Source organism: Leptidea sinapis, chromosome 15 (genome assembly GCF_905404315.1).
Source record: "Leptidea sinapis chromosome 15, ilLepSina1.1, whole genome shotgun sequence".
NCBI classification, from domain to species: domain Eukaryota; kingdom Metazoa; phylum Arthropoda; class Insecta; order Lepidoptera; family Pieridae; genus Leptidea; species Leptidea sinapis.
Window position 1 is genome coordinate 1,652,720 of NC_066279.1, and position 23,032 is coordinate 1,675,751.

General features: G+C 34.7%; 1 protein-coding gene across 1 annotated transcript; it reads right to left on the bottom strand.

Annotated features, from left to right (window-relative positions):
• Positions 1–315: 315 nt before the first annotated feature.
• Positions 316–13,537, bottom strand: LOC126968166 (uncharacterized). The gene is made up of 11 exons (XM_050813023.1): positions 13,530–13,537; positions 12,890–13,006; positions 9,093–9,204; positions 7,692–7,891; positions 5,834–5,932; positions 4,954–5,045; positions 4,093–4,213; positions 3,177–3,320; positions 2,441–2,622; positions 1,648–1,749; positions 316–453 (listed from the first exon to the last, which is right to left on the bottom strand). The coding sequence occupies exons 4-11, from the start codon at positions 7,786–7,788 to the stop codon at positions 316–318; spliced, it is 975 nt and encodes a 324-aa protein (XP_050668980.1). The 5' UTR covers positions 7,789–7,891; positions 9,093–9,204; positions 12,890–13,006; positions 13,530–13,537.
• Positions 13,538–23,032: the final 9,495 nt, after the last annotated feature.

The following is a 23,032-nucleotide window of genomic DNA, read 5'->3' on the forward strand; positions in this document are numbered from 1 at the left end:
GCTATTGATGAGTCTGGCCGACTAAACAATCGGTGGTGTGCGCGCCTAGAAGAGCGCTGTACTGATTTAACAGTCGGCCGATAGTTTACTGACGGTTTAGTTTGAAGGCAATCGTGTAGCCCATCAAACTTTTTTGTCGGCCAATACCGAATCGTTATAATGTGCGCACTCTCATCTCCCATCTTCATACTGATTAGGAATCCAACCAAACTATCGGCCGATCAAAAATCTGCAGTTTGCGGGGTCAAAAAGTCGAATCATATACGTCTAGTTACGACCCGATCCAACAGTAAATAAAATGACTCAATGATTTTATTATGTGTATATTTCTTCTTCAGAGCTCTCTTCTGATTCAGATGATGTCTGCGAGGAATCAGACTCTGTATGGTTGTAAGCCCAGGCTTCCACTTGGAACTTGTAAAGGTGCTGTAGGGTTATCACTGGTATAAATACCTGCAATTAATAATAATAATAACACTAGCTGATTAAACTGGCCCTTTTTATTTATTACTAGCTGATGCCTGCGACTTTGTCCGCGTATATAAAGGGTTTTTAAAAATATTAAGCAAGTTAGGAATTGAAGACTATCTCATGTCCTATTCCAGTTCCGGTTCCCGTTTTCGCTCCCGTTCCCAACATATATAATATGAATCATGTTTCGAGGAAGATTGCTATAGGAAACTAAACCTCCACCTTCGCACGACACGCCACAAGTTAGGATATCATCCCCACCATCTGGATGTGTGGCGGTCCTCCACAGTTCGGTTTTCAAGGAGCTTTCTTCCTCGTACTACGAAGCTGTGGAATGAGCGTTTCCGGGACGATACGACATGGGTACCTTGTGATTCCTCTGGTGTTGCAAGAGAATGTGGGCGGCGGTGATCACTTAACACCAAGTGACCCGTACGCTCGTTTGTCCTCCTATTCCATAAAAAAAAAACTACTATTGGTTTAGTTATAGCTCATCGACGTGAATTTCAGTTTTTCCTAAACCCCGCGGGAACCATGGGTTTTACAGGATAAAATGTAGTCCGAGCGCTAGTCTATTGCTGTACCAAAATTCATCAAAAATCGGTTCAGTAGCTCCAGCGTAAAAGCGTTACATTTACATTCATAATATTAGTGGGGATTTACACACTTTCAAGAGGTACTACTAACTAGGCTTACAAAAAATAATAAATAATAGCAAAAATGAACAACAACATTATATATATATCTTTGAGATTTATTTGGATTTAAAATCGGGCGTCAACGTGTTGGTATCCGCCATGTTGTTTTAAGTCGATCATTTTTTTTTAGTTACAAATATTAATTTAAAATATTTGAATAAATTGTGATATCATTCAGACACTTTCAAGTGTCTGAATGATATCACAATTTATTCAATGAAGAAATAAATATCCGTTGGGAAAAATTCGTCGCATTTCGTTTTTCCCGAGCCTTTCAACGCAGACGAGAAGTGTCACTAACTAACACCTCAGCTAACACAAAGTGGCGTGACGAAGGTGAAATTCGGTGGCAGGGATCAGGTCAAACGGAACACTCACCGTGATTAATGTGATGGAAAACAATGAAGCGAAGTCTCCAGCAACACCAACTCATAAAATTATTTTATATCGTTGTGCTGCTTTAAGCAAAACTTTTTACCTTTACTTCTGGAGTATCCAGTTGCCATACTTTGGGTTGTCCAAGTTTGTACGGTAGGCCAACCTTGACACATATCACCATAGTGTCATGGGCACTGTCAATCTGCAAAGTAAACGCCCTATTGGGGACTTCTGTTATTCAGACTTACAAACAAAAAAAATCACCTGGTCAGTGATATGTCCTGCACAATACAAGCAGTGCCGCTTAAGAGTCTTGAATATCTCATTCTGAGCGATAGCGCGATTACTCTTGTTTTTTCAGTAGACCAGTCTTTTATTAGCCTCGGCACCTATGATAACGAAACTCAAAATGGGCCGCAGCCCTTGAAGGTAGTGTAAAAATACTACAAATTACTAGGCGGCTGAAATAATCACTGCTGTGGTACCCCATGAAGTTTGCATCAGTGCAAAGGAGAAATCTCTCCGGTGGAAAAAATCTCGAACATTCCTAAATTCGAGATTCCTGTTGGACGTATTCGGTATTTAAGTGACATACACTTAAATGACTAACTGGCATAAAACAACGAATTGTTTTTGCGCCTTTTTCAAAACTTCGTCTCGTCTTGTACATGTTTTTGTTAAAATATAAAGATAGGGCTTTCTTTTATTACAATTTCTAACAAGATTGTATCTCCTTAGTAATGATAACATGGCTCACTCATATAGTTCTAGGTGTTGCAAGATATTGTTCATAAAAATATTTCTGGAATAACCATCCTTGATACGGACGCAAGTACTTATAAGACAAACCTTAATAAAATTGTCTTCCATAGACAATCAATTCTGAATCTCACCTCCAGGTAATAATTCAGATAGGTCAACGAAGACGGCTTCACGGAGAATATCTCATGGTAAAACCGAAATATGTCATCAGCAGACTCGCCCCTGTCGTAACAACGAAGCCCCCCCATCCACCAATGTCCCACCCATGCATGCGCAATTAAGTCGTAGACAGACGCTCGGGGCATCATATAACCTTAACATAAAAGTTATGACACTCAATACGCATACAATCAGTCGATACTAAATATATTAATCTAAAGTAGTATTTAATTTTTTAAACCCAACTTTAATATTGTGTAGAAAAAGTATTTTTCTAGTTTCCTTGTTTTATTGTCTAGTTAAAGGACGGCAACGCTCTTGTGATTCCTCTGGTGTTGCAAGAGAATGTGGGTGGCGGTGTACACTTAACAACAGGGGACCCGTACGCTCATCTGTCCTCCTATTCCATAAAAAAAAAGTTATGGATATTTGAAGTCGACTTTTTTTGTAATAAATTTTGCATTTCTAAGATACGGTAGTATACAAGTTACAAAAATATAACATAAAAAATTCTCTAGAACATTATTATACCTATCTAAATATTACTTAAGTGGACCGAGAATAGCACCTTGGGGCACACTTAAAAAATTTCACTCACGAGTTTAATGTTAGATTATCTGTGGTTTACATGGTAAAATAGAACGTACATCAGCTGGCGATAGTCAACCAATATTACCTTAATACTGTCTACGTATTAAATTAAATTACCGAATGGATCGTCTTTAGCAAATGCACCGACAGCTTTTCCCGTTATGGCTGCAGTAATCCACGGTACGTAAGGATATATCAGTGTGTGTCTAGGTGGTGGGGGTGGCCTACGTTGACGCAGGGGATCCGGACATGGAGATCCACCTGTAGAGTAAAACAATCTAGGTATAAGAAACGAGTTGAAGTTTGAACCAAAATATGAAAACGATAAAATTATTTGCAAATAAAATTCCTTTCTGCAAGTTGTTGTCATGTCGTCGTAACTCGTTCTTTTCCCCGCTCTTATATAACTATTAAAAAAGCAGCTAAGGTGCAATATTGGCGAAGATTTAGCAAAGGTCGCAAAGTTTTGTTTCACACATCTACGCGACTACGATTTCGGGACCTCCAAGTTTAGAAGGTAGTTCAAATGCTAGCAACGCATTTTATATCTATGGTTTTGCGGGAATCCTTATCTAACTTCCAAATTTCCCGTTTACTTCCGCTGCTTTTAAAAAAAACTCACAGTAGTCCGCTTAGAAAAGAGCAAAATGGACTGTGTGTGGCTTGAAGGGGAGATCTATGTCCAAAAGTCTGTTGGTGAATATGATGATAATGGTGAGCAAAAACATCTCTAAGTCGCGTATTAAGTACTCCATACTAGTGAAATAATAAAATTTAATTTCCAACATTACATTTTACGTACCTATGTATAAATGACTACAAACGATGTCTTTAAAGACCATTGTTGATCGACTCAATAGCTAACCTCGAGAGTATTATGGCAGAGAATGAAAGAATAGTATAGTACATAATATATTCCTCTCTCCCATTTCTTTTAGAAAAATATTAAAAAATGTATTGTTTTAGATATTTTCTGCAATAGTGGAACCCTCAATAAGCTGTATTTTAGTTGAAAGATTAATTATATGTATACCTTGTGATAATGACACTACAGACCAATGTCCGGTGTGCTCGTGAACAAAGCCCGGTGACCCAGAGTAGAAGCCACAACCAGAAGAACAGGCCATGCGGCCTTTCGGAATTTTGCTTACATTCTGAAAAACGTATATTCTTATCAAATCAGCTTAATAGCAGTAGAACTAACTCTAGTAGACATCACAAGCACACCTATTTCCGCCATTTTGAATGGAATGATTGTTCTGTAAACTTTTTCAAAATTGGAACATTATGGTACAAAGTGCACTATTCTCCAGCAGAAACATACAGTGGCGGTACTGCCAACGAATACTGCATAGGACACCAAATCATCTAGACTACTAGAACTAATAAGTTCAACCACAGAATAAAAAGAAGTAGTACAGAAGATTCACATATTTGAAACACTTTAAAAGAAATAGCTACTTTAGCTGTCTGGTAGTAAGATTAATTTGAAATCGTACTTAGTTTGCAGCTGAAGTGGATTCATAATATATTTCAAATTAGTTTGCGCACATTTTGACAACAGGCGCCATTTTTACTATACTTTTGGTTGTAATGTCGAGGTGTGGTTGTAAGATAGGTCTTACATAAGCAAAGCTACCGTACAACTCGCAAGATGACAGTTATATTTTCGTCTGTTTTACATATTCAAAACTTTTTTATGCTTCTTCATGTTTGAGAAGACTTTTACTCGGATCAAATAAATTAAGAAAATAAAATATTATGACCTGAGGAAATCACGCGCCAGTAGGTATGTTTTCTTACCTAGATCACGGGTAGACTATGATTACTACCTGATTCTGCTACTAAACTGTCCCAAGAAAATAATTAAAAAACCATTAACACTCTAACTTACAACAGGGTTGTCATATAAGTAGCAAACTTCTCTTGGCAGTAATTTCAACTTCGATATCTCCTTTTCTTCTTCAATGAAATCTCTTGGGACATCTGGAAAATGTTAGCTTTATAAGCATGAATAATGCTTCAATCAGATGGCTTCTTATGGCATGAAAGGAAAAACTAGGTCGTCTGATTTATCTTTACCTAGTATAACTGAGTTCAGATTTTATTCATATAAATACAAAATACTTCGGTAAACTGAAAATGGAATTATTTACCTAACATTAAAAGGGATTTAATTGAACAAGATTTGATTGTATTAAAGATGAAAAAGTATACCAATTTCAAGATTGATAAACAGAATTAGAACAAATTTACCAGTGGGAGGCTCTTTTGCGCAAGTTGCCGGCTAGATTATGGGTTACCACAACGGCGCTTATAACCACAGTAATGTGTAAGCATTATTGTGTTCCTGTCTGAAGGGCGCAGTAGATAGTGAAATTACGTTAGGTTACGAGCGTAGTTGTAGTGCCGTTCAGAATTTTTGGGTTTTCCAAGAATCCTGAGCAACACTACAATGTAATTGGCAGCGCGTATCAATTACCATCAGCTGAACGTCCTGCTCGTCTTGTCCCTTATTGTCATGAAAAAAAATTTAAATTATTTGTCTATTATTTGTTTTCTGAACCCTTACACGTAACAGTATATTTTGCGGTTACATAATATTTTAATATATAAATGGGGTTTTAAAATACAAAGTTTATCATTGTTTGAGTATGGTTGGGTCTACATAATAAAATCAACCGCGCAGCGAACGAAAGCTGTGCAACCAAAACTCAAACAAAATCGAAGTTAGCAATAACTCACGAACGTCAATTCTGTTCAGGTATACTTACCAGAAATGAAGTCAATATGATAGATACTGTCTGTAGTTTGTCGGCCATTTTTGCCGATCAAAAAGTTCTTGAAAGGCAAGCAAGCTGGGACCATATATTCTGAAAGTAAAATTGTAAAATTTCGTTCAAGATCAAAATCAGTCAGAATCTTACCATTGAAATGTGTCTCTGACCTGTGATGAGCGAGCGCAGGAAACTCAGCCTGGGCATTTTTGTTAAATCTTTATCTAATACTAGCAGCTGACCCAGCAAACGTTGTATTGCCGATATTAAAATCGCGATACAAAAGTAAATGTTGATCGTAGATTGGTGAAAATTTGAAGTTGTATGTATTTTTTAATGCTGACTCATAATCAAACCAATTTAAAAAAAAAATGACAAAAAAATTAAAAAAAAATCGTGTGGACCACCCTTAACATTTAGGGGGATGAAAAATAGATGTTGTCCGACCCAATATGCACTCAAAATTTCATGAGAAACGGTAAAGCCGTTTCGGAGGAGTTCGGTCCCGCACACCGTGACACGAGAATTTTATACATTAGATATAAAATTCTCGTGTCACGGTGTACGTAATGAAACTCCTCCGAAACGGGTCGATCGAATTTCGTGAATCTTAACGTGCATATCGGTTAGGGTGGTGGATCGGACATCTATTTTTCATCCCCCTAAATGTTAAGGATTTTTTTGTTTAATTTTTTTTAATTTGTTTAATTATGTGTCAGCATTAAAAATACATACAACTTCAAATTTTCACCCATCTACGATCAACAGTTACTTTTGTATCGCGATTTTAATATCATTCTAATCCATCCACAGACACGCGATAGAGTTGCAATATGGCAATCGAATATAATTATTATTGTAGTACGATAAATTTTATGTACGATATATTTGGTAGGGCTGAGAATCGGTCGTCATCTATTTTCATACCCTAAATATTTTGATTTTTTTTTATTAATTTATATGGCAATACAACGTTTGCTGGGTCAGCTAGTATATATATAATTCTTCTGTACGTGTGTTGACAGTGAACTCCTCCTTAACGGCTGGACCGATTTGAATGAAATTTTCTGTGTATGTTTAAGTGGATTCGAGGATGGTTTAGATTAACAATTGAACTACCTCCTAAATGGCTGGACCGATTTTGATGAGTTTTTAGATTTTTAGAGTGTTCTAGTGAATTTGAGATTTGTTTAAATTCTCAATACAGTCAACATATAATTCTCCTACGTTTTCAAATTTAACACGTGTGTACAAGCAACGTCTGTCGGGACCACTAGTAGAATATAAATAATTACGTTTTATAATTTGAAAACAATAAGTAATTTATGTAAAAATATCATATTGGCAAATTGGCACGCCTTTATAACTAAGAAAGTATTCATAAATAAAATGGTATAATGTTAACAAGCTTTACCCTCAAAATATCAGATTTCATGACTAAAGAATAATAGAGTAATAGACTCGTTTATAATACGGACTACGGGGTAAGCCCACCCCGTACTATAAACGCGCCACTAAGTGTTATTGAAAAGGAAATGTGTACAGAGCGATAAATATCGTTTTTCTATCGCCGCAACATAATACTTTGGGTCATTGACCGTATTTTGTTTTTTCGCCTACCGTCAAAACTTACTTTACGTCTATTAGTAATATCCTAAGCACATAGTTGGATTTTTTTACTGCTGGACCATTGGATGTCCAACGTCGTACTCGGCACGGTCCGAACGGTAATAATAATAATTTTCTGCGATGGACTATGCGTCATAGAATATGGTGCGCTAACAGACTGCGCCCGATGGTTCAGCCGTACCAAATCCGATCATGTGTTAAGGCTTTTAGTGGTCACGCCTCTCACGAGATTTAACCGGAGTGATCAGCTTCATCAGAGCGATGCTGTGCCTGACGCCAAAGTGCTTGTACTCCGGATGCAGCAGCACGTCAGCAATCGGCATGAGAAGCACCGCTGGCTCGCACTCTGTTCCATCTGCAATTTCCGTAATGCTGATCTTGCATTCGTTCTCGTCTCGCTCATAATCACCGAACACGATGTTGCCTCTGAAACATAATAAAAAAAAAATCACTAACGCACAATTCGTATAAGCACAGTGTGTAAATAAAAAAAATCACAATATTTTATTAATATTAATTTGTGTTAAACAGTTTTAAAATGTATAAAACAAAATAATACTAAAAACAAAACAATTCTTAATATGATTACATGACTTTAGGCTAAGCCGTTGGCGAAAAACCAGCCAACGCTTGGGTTTCCAGAAGCCTTATTATATATTTTGTGTTTCTTTGTTATAACCTAACCATTATCTGTGGTATTTCTAATAATTTTTTGCATCATCATGATCATATACACCTGAAGACGTCCACTACTAATTACTAAATGCCTTCCTCTAAGATGGCCATGACGATCGATCCTGCGCTGCCCTCATCCAACCTATTCCGGCGATCTTGACCAAATCGTCGGTGCATCTTGTGGGGACCTTCCAACACTGAGTCTTCCGGTACGTGGTCGCCATTCGAGGACTTTACTGCCCCAACCGCTATGGTTCAGTTTGGCAACCACTGGGCTATATCGGTGAATTTGACTACTAACAATCAAGCCAATCAACAGATAAAAAAACGTAACAAAATAAAAACTGTACAATTAATATTTTATTGAAAGAATACTAATTGGTGTGTGTTCTACAAATAATACCAAACCCAAAAACAAGGACGACGTCGCGGTCAGCAACTAATCAATAAATATAATAAAACCATAAGCGAATTGTCCGTTTCTTAAAAAAATAAAAACAATTTATTCAACATGTTACAGAAGCCGAAAAACCAGATTTAAAGTTTCTATTTGTCGATTTTTCTGTATATTGTGGCAAGATCCCCATATTATTAACACTACCGGTAGCACATGGTAAAACCCGTTGGGTTAAGAGTGTTGGAGGCGTTATCTCGTCGCAGAATTTAAAAAAATACGACGGCAACTTATTTCTACCACACCTACTCGGAAAGTTCGCATTTTTACCCACATTTTCGAGATCAAAGTGGGGTCAATAAATTCATATGGCCAAAAAGTACCACTTTTCTCCTGGACAACAGAGTAAAAAAGCAAAGTTTCCGTTACAGGTGTTGTAAAAATAGTATACGGGAGGGAAAAAGTTCTTAAGATTCTTCAGGGAAGTAGGCCATTTCTAGAAGCGTTATATACTATTATAGAGCTAACTTGTGTCAACAAGATATATAACATACTAACAAGGCAAAGCCGTCCGGTATTTGCGCCGCATCGACAGCCGTTGACAACACAAACTGTCTGCTAATTAACACGACCCGGGGCACGCGGTAGTAGTGAGGCGTCCCGTTCTTTACTGGAAAGTTAATTGATTAGACACAGACTACTACAATAAATACAAGTAGATGTGGCAGTTATATTGTGCCTACGGCTTACATTTTTGGGTAAACCATTATATGATTCCTTGCAGACTACATACGTGTAAAATTTAAGTACCTGCAAAAATGAGGGTACTTCTGAAACTGTGTCTTGTAATATTATATTCTTCGAATAAAACAATGAGCAGTTATTATTTTAGTTACGCCATAAGCTATTTTATAGCTTAATTCTTCAAGAACTAAAATAAGAACGATTGTAAAACTGACCTTATTCAAATACAAATAAAGATTATTATTATTAAATTAATATAATCATTCGTAAGTATTTAGCCATGCGTCAACATATTCTTGACAGCTCAGAGGCGTTTGTTTTCATTTCTGTTGTGTCCGTGTTAAAGTGAGTGAGTAAATTCAAACTCTAAGGGTTAATGCATCCAGTGTACGATAATTTATATTTATACATTAAATTCTTTATTACTTTTTATGAAATGATTTATATTATTCAAACACGACTCATATTTTGCATGCAACACATTACAAACTAATTTGTTAAGTATATTACAGTCATTGTAAAATAATCTATTTGATTGAAAAGAGTGGCCGTTGAGTTTCTTGTATGTTCTCCTCATGAGCTCAACTTTTAACGAACATATGGTAAATTCATTAATTTAAAAGAAACTTTTGTGGTGGCGATTCAAAAGCGCTTAGTTTTAGCCTAATTGAATAAAGTTTATTTGACTTAGACTTTGAAAAAAACTTTGGTTATTTTTTGTAATTTCCTCGAGTTTAAAAAAAATATAGTTTTGTCTACGAAATATCGTTAATATTTAGTACGACGTACATACTTCACGAACGACCATCAGATTCTAAATAATAACTAAAATAGTTTCTAGGAATAGCCTAAATCATACGACCATCCAAGTCAAAGCCGTTAGATTCCACCTGCACTGTTTTTGTCCAGCTTTCACCTCAAATGCTCGAAGAAATTAATATTAGGTTTTAATATTTCTTTTAATATTACTTGTACTATTATTTATTCTTTGATATTATTGTACAACGGATTGTTTCCGCAGCGATGCGTCGATAGACTGTTGGGTATCGTGAAGATTACCAGACAATAAAAGGGCGGAATCTTCGCGAGGTGTGTACGGACCATTTGTATTTTTTATGAATATAAGGGACGAGACGAGCAGGACGTTCAGCTGATGGTAATACGCCATGCCCATTACAATGCAGTGCCGCTCAGGATTCTTGAAAAACCCAAAAATTCTGATCGTCACTACAATTGCGCTCGTCACCTTGAGACATAAGATGTTAAGTCTCATTTGACCAGTAATTTCACTAGCTACGGTGCCCTTCAGACCGAAACACAGTAATGTTTACGCATTACTACTTTTCGGCAGAAATAGGCGCCGTTGTGGTACCCATAATCTAGCCGGCATCCTGTGCAAAGGAGCCTCCCATTGGTAAATGTTTTTGTCGTACTATACATTTAACTTGATATTAAATGGCATTACACTCACCTCACATGAGATGTGATGGTTACAATAATTGTGAATACTCGTAAAATGACGCCTCTATTCAATTTATTCTAATCTAATCGATTATCGAAAGAATGTGCTCCTTTCATAGTAACTGTGGCCTACATAATGAATTCTAGAGTTACGGAAAAATGTATTCTTATAAGCTAGAGATCAAAGAATAAAATAGACGGAATCACTGTACCACCACCAATATTTAAACACTAGAAATAATTTCAAGCTGTTGTGTGTAGGAGGAGGAATTTACCTATCGGCAATTTTAATAAATTTTACAATTTACAAATTACCCAAAAGCGTAACGTTTCATTTTTGTGTTTTAGTGATTAACTTTGACCAGCAATCTGTTTGATATTTGTCATTAAATTTTTTTGACTTTGACTTAAGTATTAGAGACACACACATATTACACATAAAGAAATATTTTTTAAGTACGTGTTCAAATAATTTTTTACTTATAATAAATAAGCCTTTAATTTAGGTTGAATTAAATTTATAAAACAAAGCGCAAATATATTAATTAATAAAATCATTTTTACTAACACAATACACCGGGCTAAATTGAATAAAAGAAGAACGGACATCGTGCGGGCCGGTTTGTGCGTCGCACCAGATGGTCCGGCGTCGTACTCTGTACGGTCCGGACGGTAATAATAATAGTTTTGTGCTATGGTTTATGCGACAAACCATCAAATATGGTCCGCTACCAAACCGCGTACGATTGTTCGGCCAAATCCGATGATGTGTTGAGGCTATTATGCTGCACCATTTAACCCACAGTGAGGTACCGTTTGTACGAAAATTTATAAAAATTTCACGATATCGTAATCGTTATATTATTTAATTTAATCACTTTAAAGTAACAAGGCATAAAGATTAATAAAAAAGATTCATCCGGTCCGTCTGCGTTATTCCTAAATCTGGACTAGTGTTAAGGACTTTTTTCAACCATTTGAACCATTATACAAGAATTATAGTTAGTCGGTCAATGCAGAATGTAGCATCTAATGGTTATAGACGTAGTTAATAAACACGACGTAAAAGTAAACGTATATTACTAGAAATCATTTTTTGTTTGGTCGCTGGATACTGGTCGCTGATCCTATGGTTATATATAGCTTATCACAACTGCCCCCTACTTTCACAGAAGAGTCATAGGTGCTTTGGCGGCTTTCAAGGTAGAAGGAAGTACATGCTTTTTGTAGTGAAATCTTGTTAAGCTGACGACTTTATTTTGTGGTTGTATCACACTGAGCCGTCATGCTCGGCTATGTCACGCTTTTTGGGTATAGTCAGCTAAAGCTATAAATACATGATCGGATTTGGTACGGCCGAACCATCAATTGAGGGGCCATGTTCAATGGTACGTCAAAATGTCCATCGCACAAAATCTGGTAATAATTTTCGGACTAAATGTCGGACCAAATCCGACCTGTTTATGCTATAAGGTGTGCTGATCTGATAGAGTAAAATTTATCAGAGTAATTTATGCACAAATATAATTAAGTATATAACTATTGTATATTATATAACAAAGAGTGGCATTAAACCAAATAAAATTACCTACATTAATTACATTACACTTGATATGTCTAATTTTTTCCTACAGCTCATTCGGAAGACATTTTTTCTTGAGAACGAGCAAGAAACTCTGAGGTTGCTCTTTTCAATTCAATTCAATTCAACATAATGCTATTACAAGTTCTTATTTTCAATTAAATTCACAAATCAATTTAAATCTCGCCTCAATTAAGTTTTCACATCTGTCGTGTTGTCTTAAGTATGTACACATGCGCGTTGATGGCTTTTAGGATGGGAGTACACGCTAGTATGAATGTAGCCTTATCGTAACAACCTAGAAAACCACGCAGATATGTTTCTTTCCACAGTTTGATTCTACGTCGGAGAAAATTCAAATCAAAACCACACCATTTGAGAAACAGTACCTTTTACACTTTTTTGGCATGTGTTTGTTTGTTAGTATGTTTTTGGCATTCTTTTTGGGATGGATGGTAGTTTTTGAAGTGATGTCACATCATATTTGAATAAAAATATTTAAATTTGAATATGAATATGAAATCGTAGTATGTATGTAGTAAACCTGTAGTGACATAAAGAAACCCACCATGTATATACTGCAGAGCCCCAAGCCACGTGAACTGCAGGTCTGTGAGAGGTCCTTCGTCTGGGTCAAAAACTGGGTCGTCATGGCAATCGAAGAACTGGCAAAACGATGGTGTCACTGGAGTTATATTATTACATTAGCCATTGTATATAAAATAAATATTTTATAGTACATTTACTATTATGGTTTTAAATAAAATCTAATGTCATATTTAGTAATTTTTTTAATTCACGCCTAATACGAGTACCGATTTGCAATTGAATGTATCGGTATGACCGCAGACTACACAGGTGGAAGAGACGCCACTCTCTTTCATTACTGCATATGTGCTTTGTGGGCGGAGGTCAATTGATTGGCCGAGTCAAGTCGTTTATTATATTATTATTGGACATATTATGTCAAATGTTATGAAAAAGCAGTGAAAACTTCTATCTATGTATATCAATAGATTTTTTTTAATGGTGACACTTCAGTAAATAAAAACATATGTTTTATTAGGATTTAAAAAAATATATTTTTATTTGAACCGAAATTATCGCTAGGTATATGTTTGTAAATGTAAAAACTGGTCAAAGTTTTCTAATTAAAGAAGCCTTAAGCAGCTTAATTGGATGATCTCGAAAAACCACTTAGTACTTACCCGCAAAGATTAACACTAGCTGCAGTGTTAACATTGTCGAGAGACACCACTCAATGTGATTATCTTGTTTACATCGCAAAAGGATGAATCATTCTTTAATTTGTAAACATTACAGATTCAAGATTCTTAGCATATTTCGGCAACGAGAATAAGTAAGTAAGTAAGTATATCATTATTTGGAACAAATACAGATAAACATTGACAACACTCCTGTGATTCCTCTGGTGTTGCAAGAGAATGTGGGTGATCACTTAACACCAGGTGACCTGTACGCTCGTTTGTCCTCCTTTCCAAAAAAAATATCATAACAAATAATATGAAGAAAATTTGAAAAACTATTAAACTTAGATATTATAAAACTTATATATACATGCCTTATCTAACTAAAACTAATATACATCCATAACCAAGGAGAAAACTAAAGTTAGACTTATTCTAGATCAACATAATGAGCTGGTGTTTGCAGTGTTTTGTCCCAAAAAGATTTACTAATCAGCATGTTACTTGGGTATATTAGATGGGTCGGCACCACGCGTCATACGCGAGGCCCTATTATCGCAATGATATCGCGATCAATTTTTTTTTTATGAAAAAAAGGGACGAGACGAGCATGACTCAGCTGATGGAAATTGATACGCCCTGCCCATTGCAATGTAGTGCCGCTCAGGATTCTTGAAAAACCCCAAAAATTCAGAGCGGCACTACAACTGCGCTTGTCACCTTGAGACATAAGATTTCATGTCTCATTTGCCCAGTAATTTCACTAGCTACGGCGCCCTTCAGACCGAAACACAGTAATGTTTACACATTACTGCTTCACGGCAGAAATAGGCGCAGTTGTGGTACCCATAATCTAGCCGGCATCCTGTGCAAAGGAGCCTCCCGCAGTTAATTATAATCTTCATATTCAGTGTCACTAATTATTTGTATTTATTTCATAAGAACACAGTTGAATTTTTTTTGAGTGTTATAAAAATTACTTTTAATTGTAATTGTTTTCCTATTATACAATCGTTTTCTTTTATAATAAGTCGGTAGAATTAAGCTTTTTGAAAGTAATTGCGTTGTTTATTTTTTTTTTAAATACAATTAACAAATACAATTTCCCAACATTGATTCTTCAGTAGCTATGTAAATGTTAAGTATGTACTCAATTTCTTTAAGAGGAAACATTTTAGCTGAGGCCTTTTTCAGATTTTATAATTCTAAAACAAGATACCGTCGCAGTAACGCGGGCGAGATTTCCATCATTGCGTTATAGTCTAGTTAATAAGTGCCTGTTTGGTCAACTTTTTTCAGCAGTCTCCGAAAATTATGATTGAGGTGTCATTCGATTCGGAATGGCATCTAGATGGTTTTCGACAAAAAATGAAGTTATGGAAGCAAAAAATACAACAGTTATTATCAATTAACTATAAAAAGGGGGGTTTAGTTTTTTGCAAATATCTCATAAACTAATAAAAAATTTTCAAATTTATTAAAAGATTTCAAAAGAGGAGGAAATTTTCGAAAAAGTTCCGACTCCCGAATTTTTCAAATTTGAAAAATCTTTATTAGCTTATGAGATATTTGCAAAAAACTAAACCCCCTTTTTTTAGTTAATTGTTAATAACTTTTGTAATTTTTGCTTGCGAAACTTCAACATTTTTCGAAAACCATCTAGATGCCATTCTGAATCGAATGACACCTCAATCATAATTTTCGGAGGCTGCTGAAAAAGGTTGACCAAAAAGGCACTTGGTGACTAGACTATTATGGACAACTGCAGCTCCGACTAAAAATCGTTGGCTAACAACTGAGGAATCACGTTTTGTAAAGGGCAATTCCCTCTTTCAAAATTAACCAAACATTCACGAAATTATAGGAACTGAGTGGGAAGGAGAAATATTCAGTGTTTTTATTTGTTTTGTTTCGGACTGTATTAGTTTTTCTTGTATTATTGTCGAGAAAAACGCCTTAGAGCGCTTTCTATGGTAGTTTAAACACTAGATCCATATTCCGTCATCCGATTTCTTTCCGTCAACCGTTAAAAATAATTCTACGACTATACCGGACCGTGTTTTCACGGGTACTTACACTGGAAAAAAAAAATGTTGTTTCATACAATTTATGGCTGTATGGGCTTAAACCCTTTGCCTGTCCAAATATTTTACGAAGAAACCAAAATCATTTCATGACAGTTTCTAGCCTCCCGCCGCGATGTCAGTAGTGTTTATTTACGTGATTTATCTGTTTTAGGTTAGAATTTATTTTCCTTATTTTCTTGAAAACGGTGCATTACCTTGTAATAAGAGTGGTATCATTGTAATCGTGGACTAAAGCTCTATCAACTACAATATTTTTTACATCCAAATTCGTGCTAAGGGATACTAAGTTTTAACCGCGTGTAATCTTTACGCGCGATTGAAGTAAAACTTATTAATAATAATTAACTTTAGGAATAATTAACAGACGCATTGATATATTTCATTAAATTTACGTTATTAAAGCCGTGTTACTAACTAAGCACTCACGTATTACTGAAGAGCTAGGAGCATTGTTAGATTTTTTGCGATTTTTTTTCTCGGAAAAGCTGACGATATAACTTCATCTTTTAAGCAAAGTTGGCATTTTCTCTACCTATAATTAAAAAATGCCATTATTACTATATAATATCTATATATAAAAATGAATTGCTGTTCGTTAGTCACGCTAAAACTCGAGAACGGCTGGACCGATTTGGCTAATTTTGGTCTTGAATTATTTGTGGAAGTCTTGAGAAGTTGTTTTGTTAAAAGGTGAATAAATAGGAAAATGCTACTAAATTAAATAAAAACAACAAATTTGTTTTTCCTTTGATGTGTCCATACATAATTTCTATGAGAGAATTTACTAACGCACGGTTTGACAGTTCTGCTGTGAAACAATTTCATTACGACAGCAGGGTGCATATTTTGCGAAATATTTCTTGATGTTATGATATATTATTGACAAATTCATAAAAACGATTATTTTATTTATTATATTCAGAACAACGCCTGTCGAGTCAACTAGTACTTCATATTATTTTATCAAGTGAGATTTCATTTATTTTACAAAGAATGATATAATGATGTTATATTTTGATATTATTATTCATCAGAATATACACACATTTTACAGGTCAGGTCATTATCAGGTTCTTGATTTTCTCTTTTATTCTTATTCATTGATGAAAGAGTAAAATGTTCCTGGGATTCCACCATTTTATTTGACTGATTATTATTTTCATTAAATATTCTATTTTTAATTCAGGTCATTTCTATTCAGGTCTATTCGCACATTTTAAAATTTTCACTCATTAATAAAATAATTGATAATAAGAAATTGATGGTTATATTATTATTAGCACATATAAATATGAGGTTGTTATTCGATATTAACAAATAGGGCTGTATGGGTCTGCCTTTGCCTATCCTAATAATGGAAACGAAAAACAAAAACCGAGAACATATTAACGAATGTCAGAAAATTTCTGAAAATTTATAAATTATTTATTGCAATAGTAGTATTAAATAAACAATAAAAATACTTGGAGATTTTTAAAAAATATTTCAATTAACTTATGTACCGAGCGTAAATCTGAGTAACCTCCAAGTCGCGCCTAAAGAAGTTTTACTTCAAAAATCTATTACTGAAATGAGTGACGTGTATCAATCGTAATATTATGTAACCAGGACGTCTATTACCAAATTCGAAAGCCGCAGTTTCGTCCGAAACGAAAAAACGACGAATTTCAAATTAAATCCTATTACCAAAGTACTACGGATTCGAATAGTGCGGACGGATTTCATTTTTGAACCAAAGACAATATAACCATATAAAGTGACGTTGAAGGTACGACCTTATTAATCTCAAACAACGAAACAGTAAATGTCAAGAGAATTTTTGAATACGTTAAACGAAAGACAAATTAATGTCTTACCGCGAACTTCGTATCGATCTTCGGATCCGAAACACTTTCGTAATAGGAAAATGTACGATCCGTCAACCGAAACTTCGTATTTCGATTTTGGTAATAAGGCGTCTGTATCGAAAATTTAATAAGCATATTGGATTGGGATCGCGAGAAGTGAAGTCCTCCCTATTCGCTCAAGGTCACTGGTATTTAGTGTCACCTTAAAACTATTGTGTATCTCTATGGCTCCTTTGCACAGGAAGCCGACTACATTATGGGTACCACAACGGCGCCTATTTCTGCCGTGAAGCAGTAATGTGTACGCATTACTGTGCTTCGGTCTGAAGGGCGCCGTAGCTAGTGAAATTACTGGGCAAATGAGATTAAACATCGTTTGTCTCAAGGTGACGAGCGCGATTAAAGTGACGCTCAGAATTTTTGGTTTTCTTAACAATCCTGACACTGCATTGAAATGGGCAGGGCGTATCAATTACCACCAGCTGAACGTCCTACCCGACTCGTACCTTACTGTAATAATTTTTTTTTATATGAAGCCTACCTACTGGAATCGCAGGCACTCTACTAAATCCCCAAGATTATAAAAGTTCAGGGCTTCATTTGTGTATTAAGATTGTAGAATGTATTATCAAAGTCAAGGCTAACTGTAAACTATATGATTATGTGTCACGCCGAGACAATCATTGTTAGAGCATTAGATGATAATATCACACGTGCGGTGCAATGGTAAAATGTGAGGCGCCACAAATAGTTAGAAAATTCGAGAGTTGCTAATAAAGGGAGAAGGCACTTTAACGTTTGATGTGTTACGAGCCGGTGCAAGTAGCCGTGAGCGATACAAACGGACATGATTTTAATAAATTTAATATAGAAGAGGCAAACAGGCAAATGATTAATGTTGCCGGTCTTTTTTTTTAATGATAATAAGGGACGAGACGAGCAGGACGTTCAGATCATGGTAATTGATACGCCATGCTCATTACAATGCAGTGCCGCTCAGGATTCTCAAAAAACCCATAAATTCTGAGCGGCACTACAATTGTGCTCGTCACCTTGAGACATAAGATGTTAAGCCTCATTTGCCCAGTAATTTCACTAGCTACGGCGCCCTTCAGACCGAAACACAGTAATGCTTACACATTACTGCTTCACGGCAGAAATAGGCGCGGGTCTATGAGGCCGGAGTAATCTTCCATTTATGCTGGTAAAGAAACCCACTGATATCGTTTTATCAGCTCATGACAAGTCACTTTTATTCAAAAGGGTTCAAAACTGTTGTATAAGATGGGTCAATAAACGCGAGACACTTATTGTGTTTATTTCCGTTTTTTCTCAATATAATATTAATAACTAATATTTTCTAATCGATGGAACTATAATTGACATTTCCTAACTGCTTTTTACAACCTACTTGAATTATTTTTTTAAATTGATATATTAAGTTTTAATTCATGAAAATTTTTTATACTTGAATTGGAGGCGAATCCAGTAAAAATACTTTAACTTTAAGACTATGTCATAAAAAGCCACCTCTATACTATCGAGCCTACCTTCAGCTCAGTCACAAACAATTACCTATATTATGTAGCATACGATGTTTGCATATGAAAGTTAGCAAATTGCCGACATCCTTCCAACACCGCATGCCAAATGACAATGGGGCAATCATAATTCGACCTGGATCGACTGGTTCTATATCTGTTGAATTATTTATGAAAGAACAGAGGGTACCTGAATTAGGTTAGGCTAGAACACCTATTAGATATCATAAGAAGGTATACAATATGTTTTCCTACTAAAAATATCAGATGAAGATCATATTATTATGAATGTGATAGTTTGTATGTTTCAAGCTAGTCTAGATAGACTGTGAATGCTGTGAAAACGTTGAAAAATATTGAGGTTGACAGTTAACCTCTATTTTGAGCAATGCACGCACACTAACACAAAGTGACATACAAACGGCGAGTGTAAGGCGTAGCTTGTCATGCATACATGCTAAAGTAATAAACCTGGCCTGTTTTCATCGATTGTCTATCAGGAAGAGGCACTTTAAATTATCTATGTTTTCTATGTTTATTACTCAATGACGCCAAAACGCCTACTGGATATCAATGTTTGAAAGATGTTTAGCTCCAATAACACAGAGAATATTTTATAAATGTAATGTAAACGCGAACAAAGTCGCGGTAACAGGAAGTGCTACTTGATATATTGTTACCATCGAAGGGTTTCTTACCACCGTACAATATTATAACACGATGTATTTAAATGCTTTTAAGAAGAAGAAACATTTTCGGTTAAGCATGTTGGTCATTTTAGTTTTTATTATTGTAATATCATACAATTTGGTTAAAAGAGCTGGCATAGATATTTGTCGGCACTCTGTCCCATGTTTCATAAAAGAAGTCAAAAAAAATACGAAAGTACTGCAACATGATTAGTCATTGTTCGTAGTTATTGTTTTTTTCTTGTTTATTAAGTAAGAACATAGTTATTTTAAGTCAGCCTTTTTGGAGTGTACAACATTATAATTTTTTTTTAATGTTTCCGTAGATTAAGATAGTTGTAAGTACGTTGGCTTCCTAATAAAAAATTAAAAAAATATCAGCAAAAGTAATACAAATTCTTTCAAAATTCAGCCGTCTATCTATTGATGCTTATGATATACAGGCAGACAACATAGTCCTAGAGCTGGATACCCTTCGGCTATGAAACCCTAGAAACAACCAGATACCTATTTTAATAGGGCCCGCGTCGCGTGACTTGAAAGTGTCCTAATTGGGACTCATTTTGACAGCAAAAGACGTGTTTTACACGCAGCTTAATTGAACACTAGCCATATATATATATATATATGGCTAGTGTTCAATTAATATTAACCCATATATATATATATATATATATATATATATATGGGTGAAAATTTGAAGTTGTATATAAATAAATATAAAAAAAAAAATCGTGTATAACCACCCTTAACATTTAGGGGGATGAAAATAGATGTGGTCCGATTCTCAGACCTACCCAATATGCACTCAAAATTTCATGAGAATCGGTCAAGCCGTTTCGGAGTAGTTCAAAGTTTAACACCATGACACGAGAATTTTATATATTAGTTAGATAACTCTTGTGTTTTTACTTATTAATATACCTACATTTTTTAAGTGGTGTAAGGCATTTAGTATTTGACGTTTGAGTATTTTTGTTGCATCTCTTTACATATTATATTGTAATTGAAATGATTTGTAAATATTTTAATTGAGAATAAGAACTTGTAATACTAATCAAATTCAAATTCATTTCAAATTCAAATTCAAGAGTAAATGTAATTTATCTACGAAATAAATTTTTTTTTGATTTGATACCAGTTGGAGGCTCCATTGCACAGAATGCCAGCTAGATTATGACTACCACAACGGCGCCTATTTCTGCCGTGAAGCTGTAATGTGTAATCGTTACTGTGTTTCGATCTGAAGGGCGCCATACCAAGGAAATTACTGGGTAAATGAGACTTAACATCTTATGTCTCAAGGTGTCGAGCGCAACTGTAGTGCCACTCAGAAGTTCTGGGCTTTTCAAGAATCCTGAGCGGCATTGCATTGTAAATGAGCAGGGAGTATCCATTACCATCAGCTGAAAGCCTTGCTCGTCTCGTCGCCTATTACCATAAAAAAATTTGATTTGCTTAACATTCACATTCTTACGAAACACTTAACGAATTCATATACTTGTATGGCACACTGGAATTAATCTGGGTGAAATTTTGCACACAAATAAAGGGATACGAAAATAAAACTTCTCTGAACTTATTTAACTAACAATGGATCGCAGTTATCTGAAAATAAACGTTTTATTATTATTATTATTAACGACTATTTCTAAGCGCTAAGTGTTTAGAAGGTTACTATAATTAACTTAAACTCCAGATAGGGGTCCATATCATAAAACTATTCAGAACAATTTGCACATGCAAATATGTTTGATAATTTACATAAATTTCAATATTCACTGAATGTATATAAAGAACTTATTAAAAATTAAATCGTTCAGTTTTTTTTGCAAAAATGTTAACACAGGTGATAATTTTATTCATTGGAACTTTGACTTTAGGTGAATATTTAAGATTTCTATTGTTACTTTTAAATTAAGAATACTTATATTAAATAGTTTTTTTTTTTTTTTAATTTACTATTAATCATATACAAATTTTACATTAAGGTTTCAAAGCAATAAAAACCACAAAATATGTTTGAACTATTGCTAAATTGAACTATGTCTGTAACTGTAACTGTTTGAAACGGTATAGGCGTGGCTGGTAAAAAACTACCTTTAAAAAACCGACTTCAAAAACTGAAAAGTATCAAATAACTATAAATTTAATTTAATACACCTCTTATGCAAACCTTTACCTTTAATATTAATAAAATATTATTATTTGTATGTGCTACATATTATTAGCTTTGAAGTCGGTGCCAAGCCAAATGTAATAAAGGTACCTACACTCGCCACGCGTGACTTTGAGCGGGATAGCTTCGTCTAGAACAAAACAACCCAAGCGGACAGACACGCATGTCCAGACAACCTAAATAATTACAGTAAGTACCTAAGCTGTTTATAATATTAAGTTTTATTTTGTTTAGGGCTTGGCACTGACTTAAAACTTATCAATAGATAGCACATATAAATAATAGTATTTTATTCATATTAAAGGTAAAGGTTTGCATAAGAGGTGTATTAAATAAAATTTTTAGTTATTTGATACTTTTCAGTTCTTGAAGTCGGTTTTTTTAAACGTCGATTTTTTCTATATTTTAAACTTTTCTATTCGAGTAGCGCGAAAACATAGTAAAAACTGGAGGTCTATTACCAAAATCGAAAGACGAAGTTTCGTCCGAAACTTTATATTAAATCCTATTACCAAAGTACTTCGGATCCGAATAGTGTGGACGGATTTCGTTTCGGAACCATAAGAAAAAGTAAATGTCAAGTGAATTTGGGAATAAGCTAAGAAAGACAAAATGTCTAATCGCGAACTTCGTATCGATCTTCGGACCGCTTTCGTAATAGGAAAATGTACGATCCGTCAACCGAAAATTCGCATTTCGATTTTGGTAATTGGGCTCCTGGTACGGCAATACCATTATAATAGAAAGGGAATTTATATTAAGTCTAAAAAAAGAACCTAAGTGATAAAGCTGCTCAACTTAGGTGGTGATAATAATAAAGGTGATCACTTAACAACAGGTGACCCGTACGCTCGTTTGTCCTCCTATTCCAAAAAAAAAAAAAAAAAAAAAAAAAAAAAAAAACTACAGTTACATAAAAAATAAGTTATGTAATAAGTATTTAATGATGCATTATACATACTTTTTAATTTTTTTTTATAACTATGTAATCTACTCATTTATTAATTAAAAAAAAAACAATTCGTAACTTATTCTATATAATACCTAAAATAAAAGTTTTTTTCAAATTATTTACATATGACTTAATAATTAATAACGCTATTTATATAAATAATAATAAAATAAACTTTTTTTAATTAAATATGTTATTATCTTAATTT

Bases quoted from the DNA above. Each gene is read 5' to 3' on its own strand.
- LOC126968166 (XM_050813023.1), bottom strand. From the start codon at position 7,788: ATGCCGATTGCTGACGTGCTGCTGCATCCGGAGTACAAGCACTTTGGC. The intron at 5,933-7,691 runs GTGAGAGGCGTG...TTTTACTTTCAG, and splicing joins GATCACTCCGGTTAAATCTC to AATATATGGTCCCAGCTTGC. The intron at 4,214-4,953 runs GTAAGTTAGAGT...TACGTTTTTCAG, and splicing joins ACTTATATGACAACCCTGTT to AATGTAAGCAAAATTCCGAA.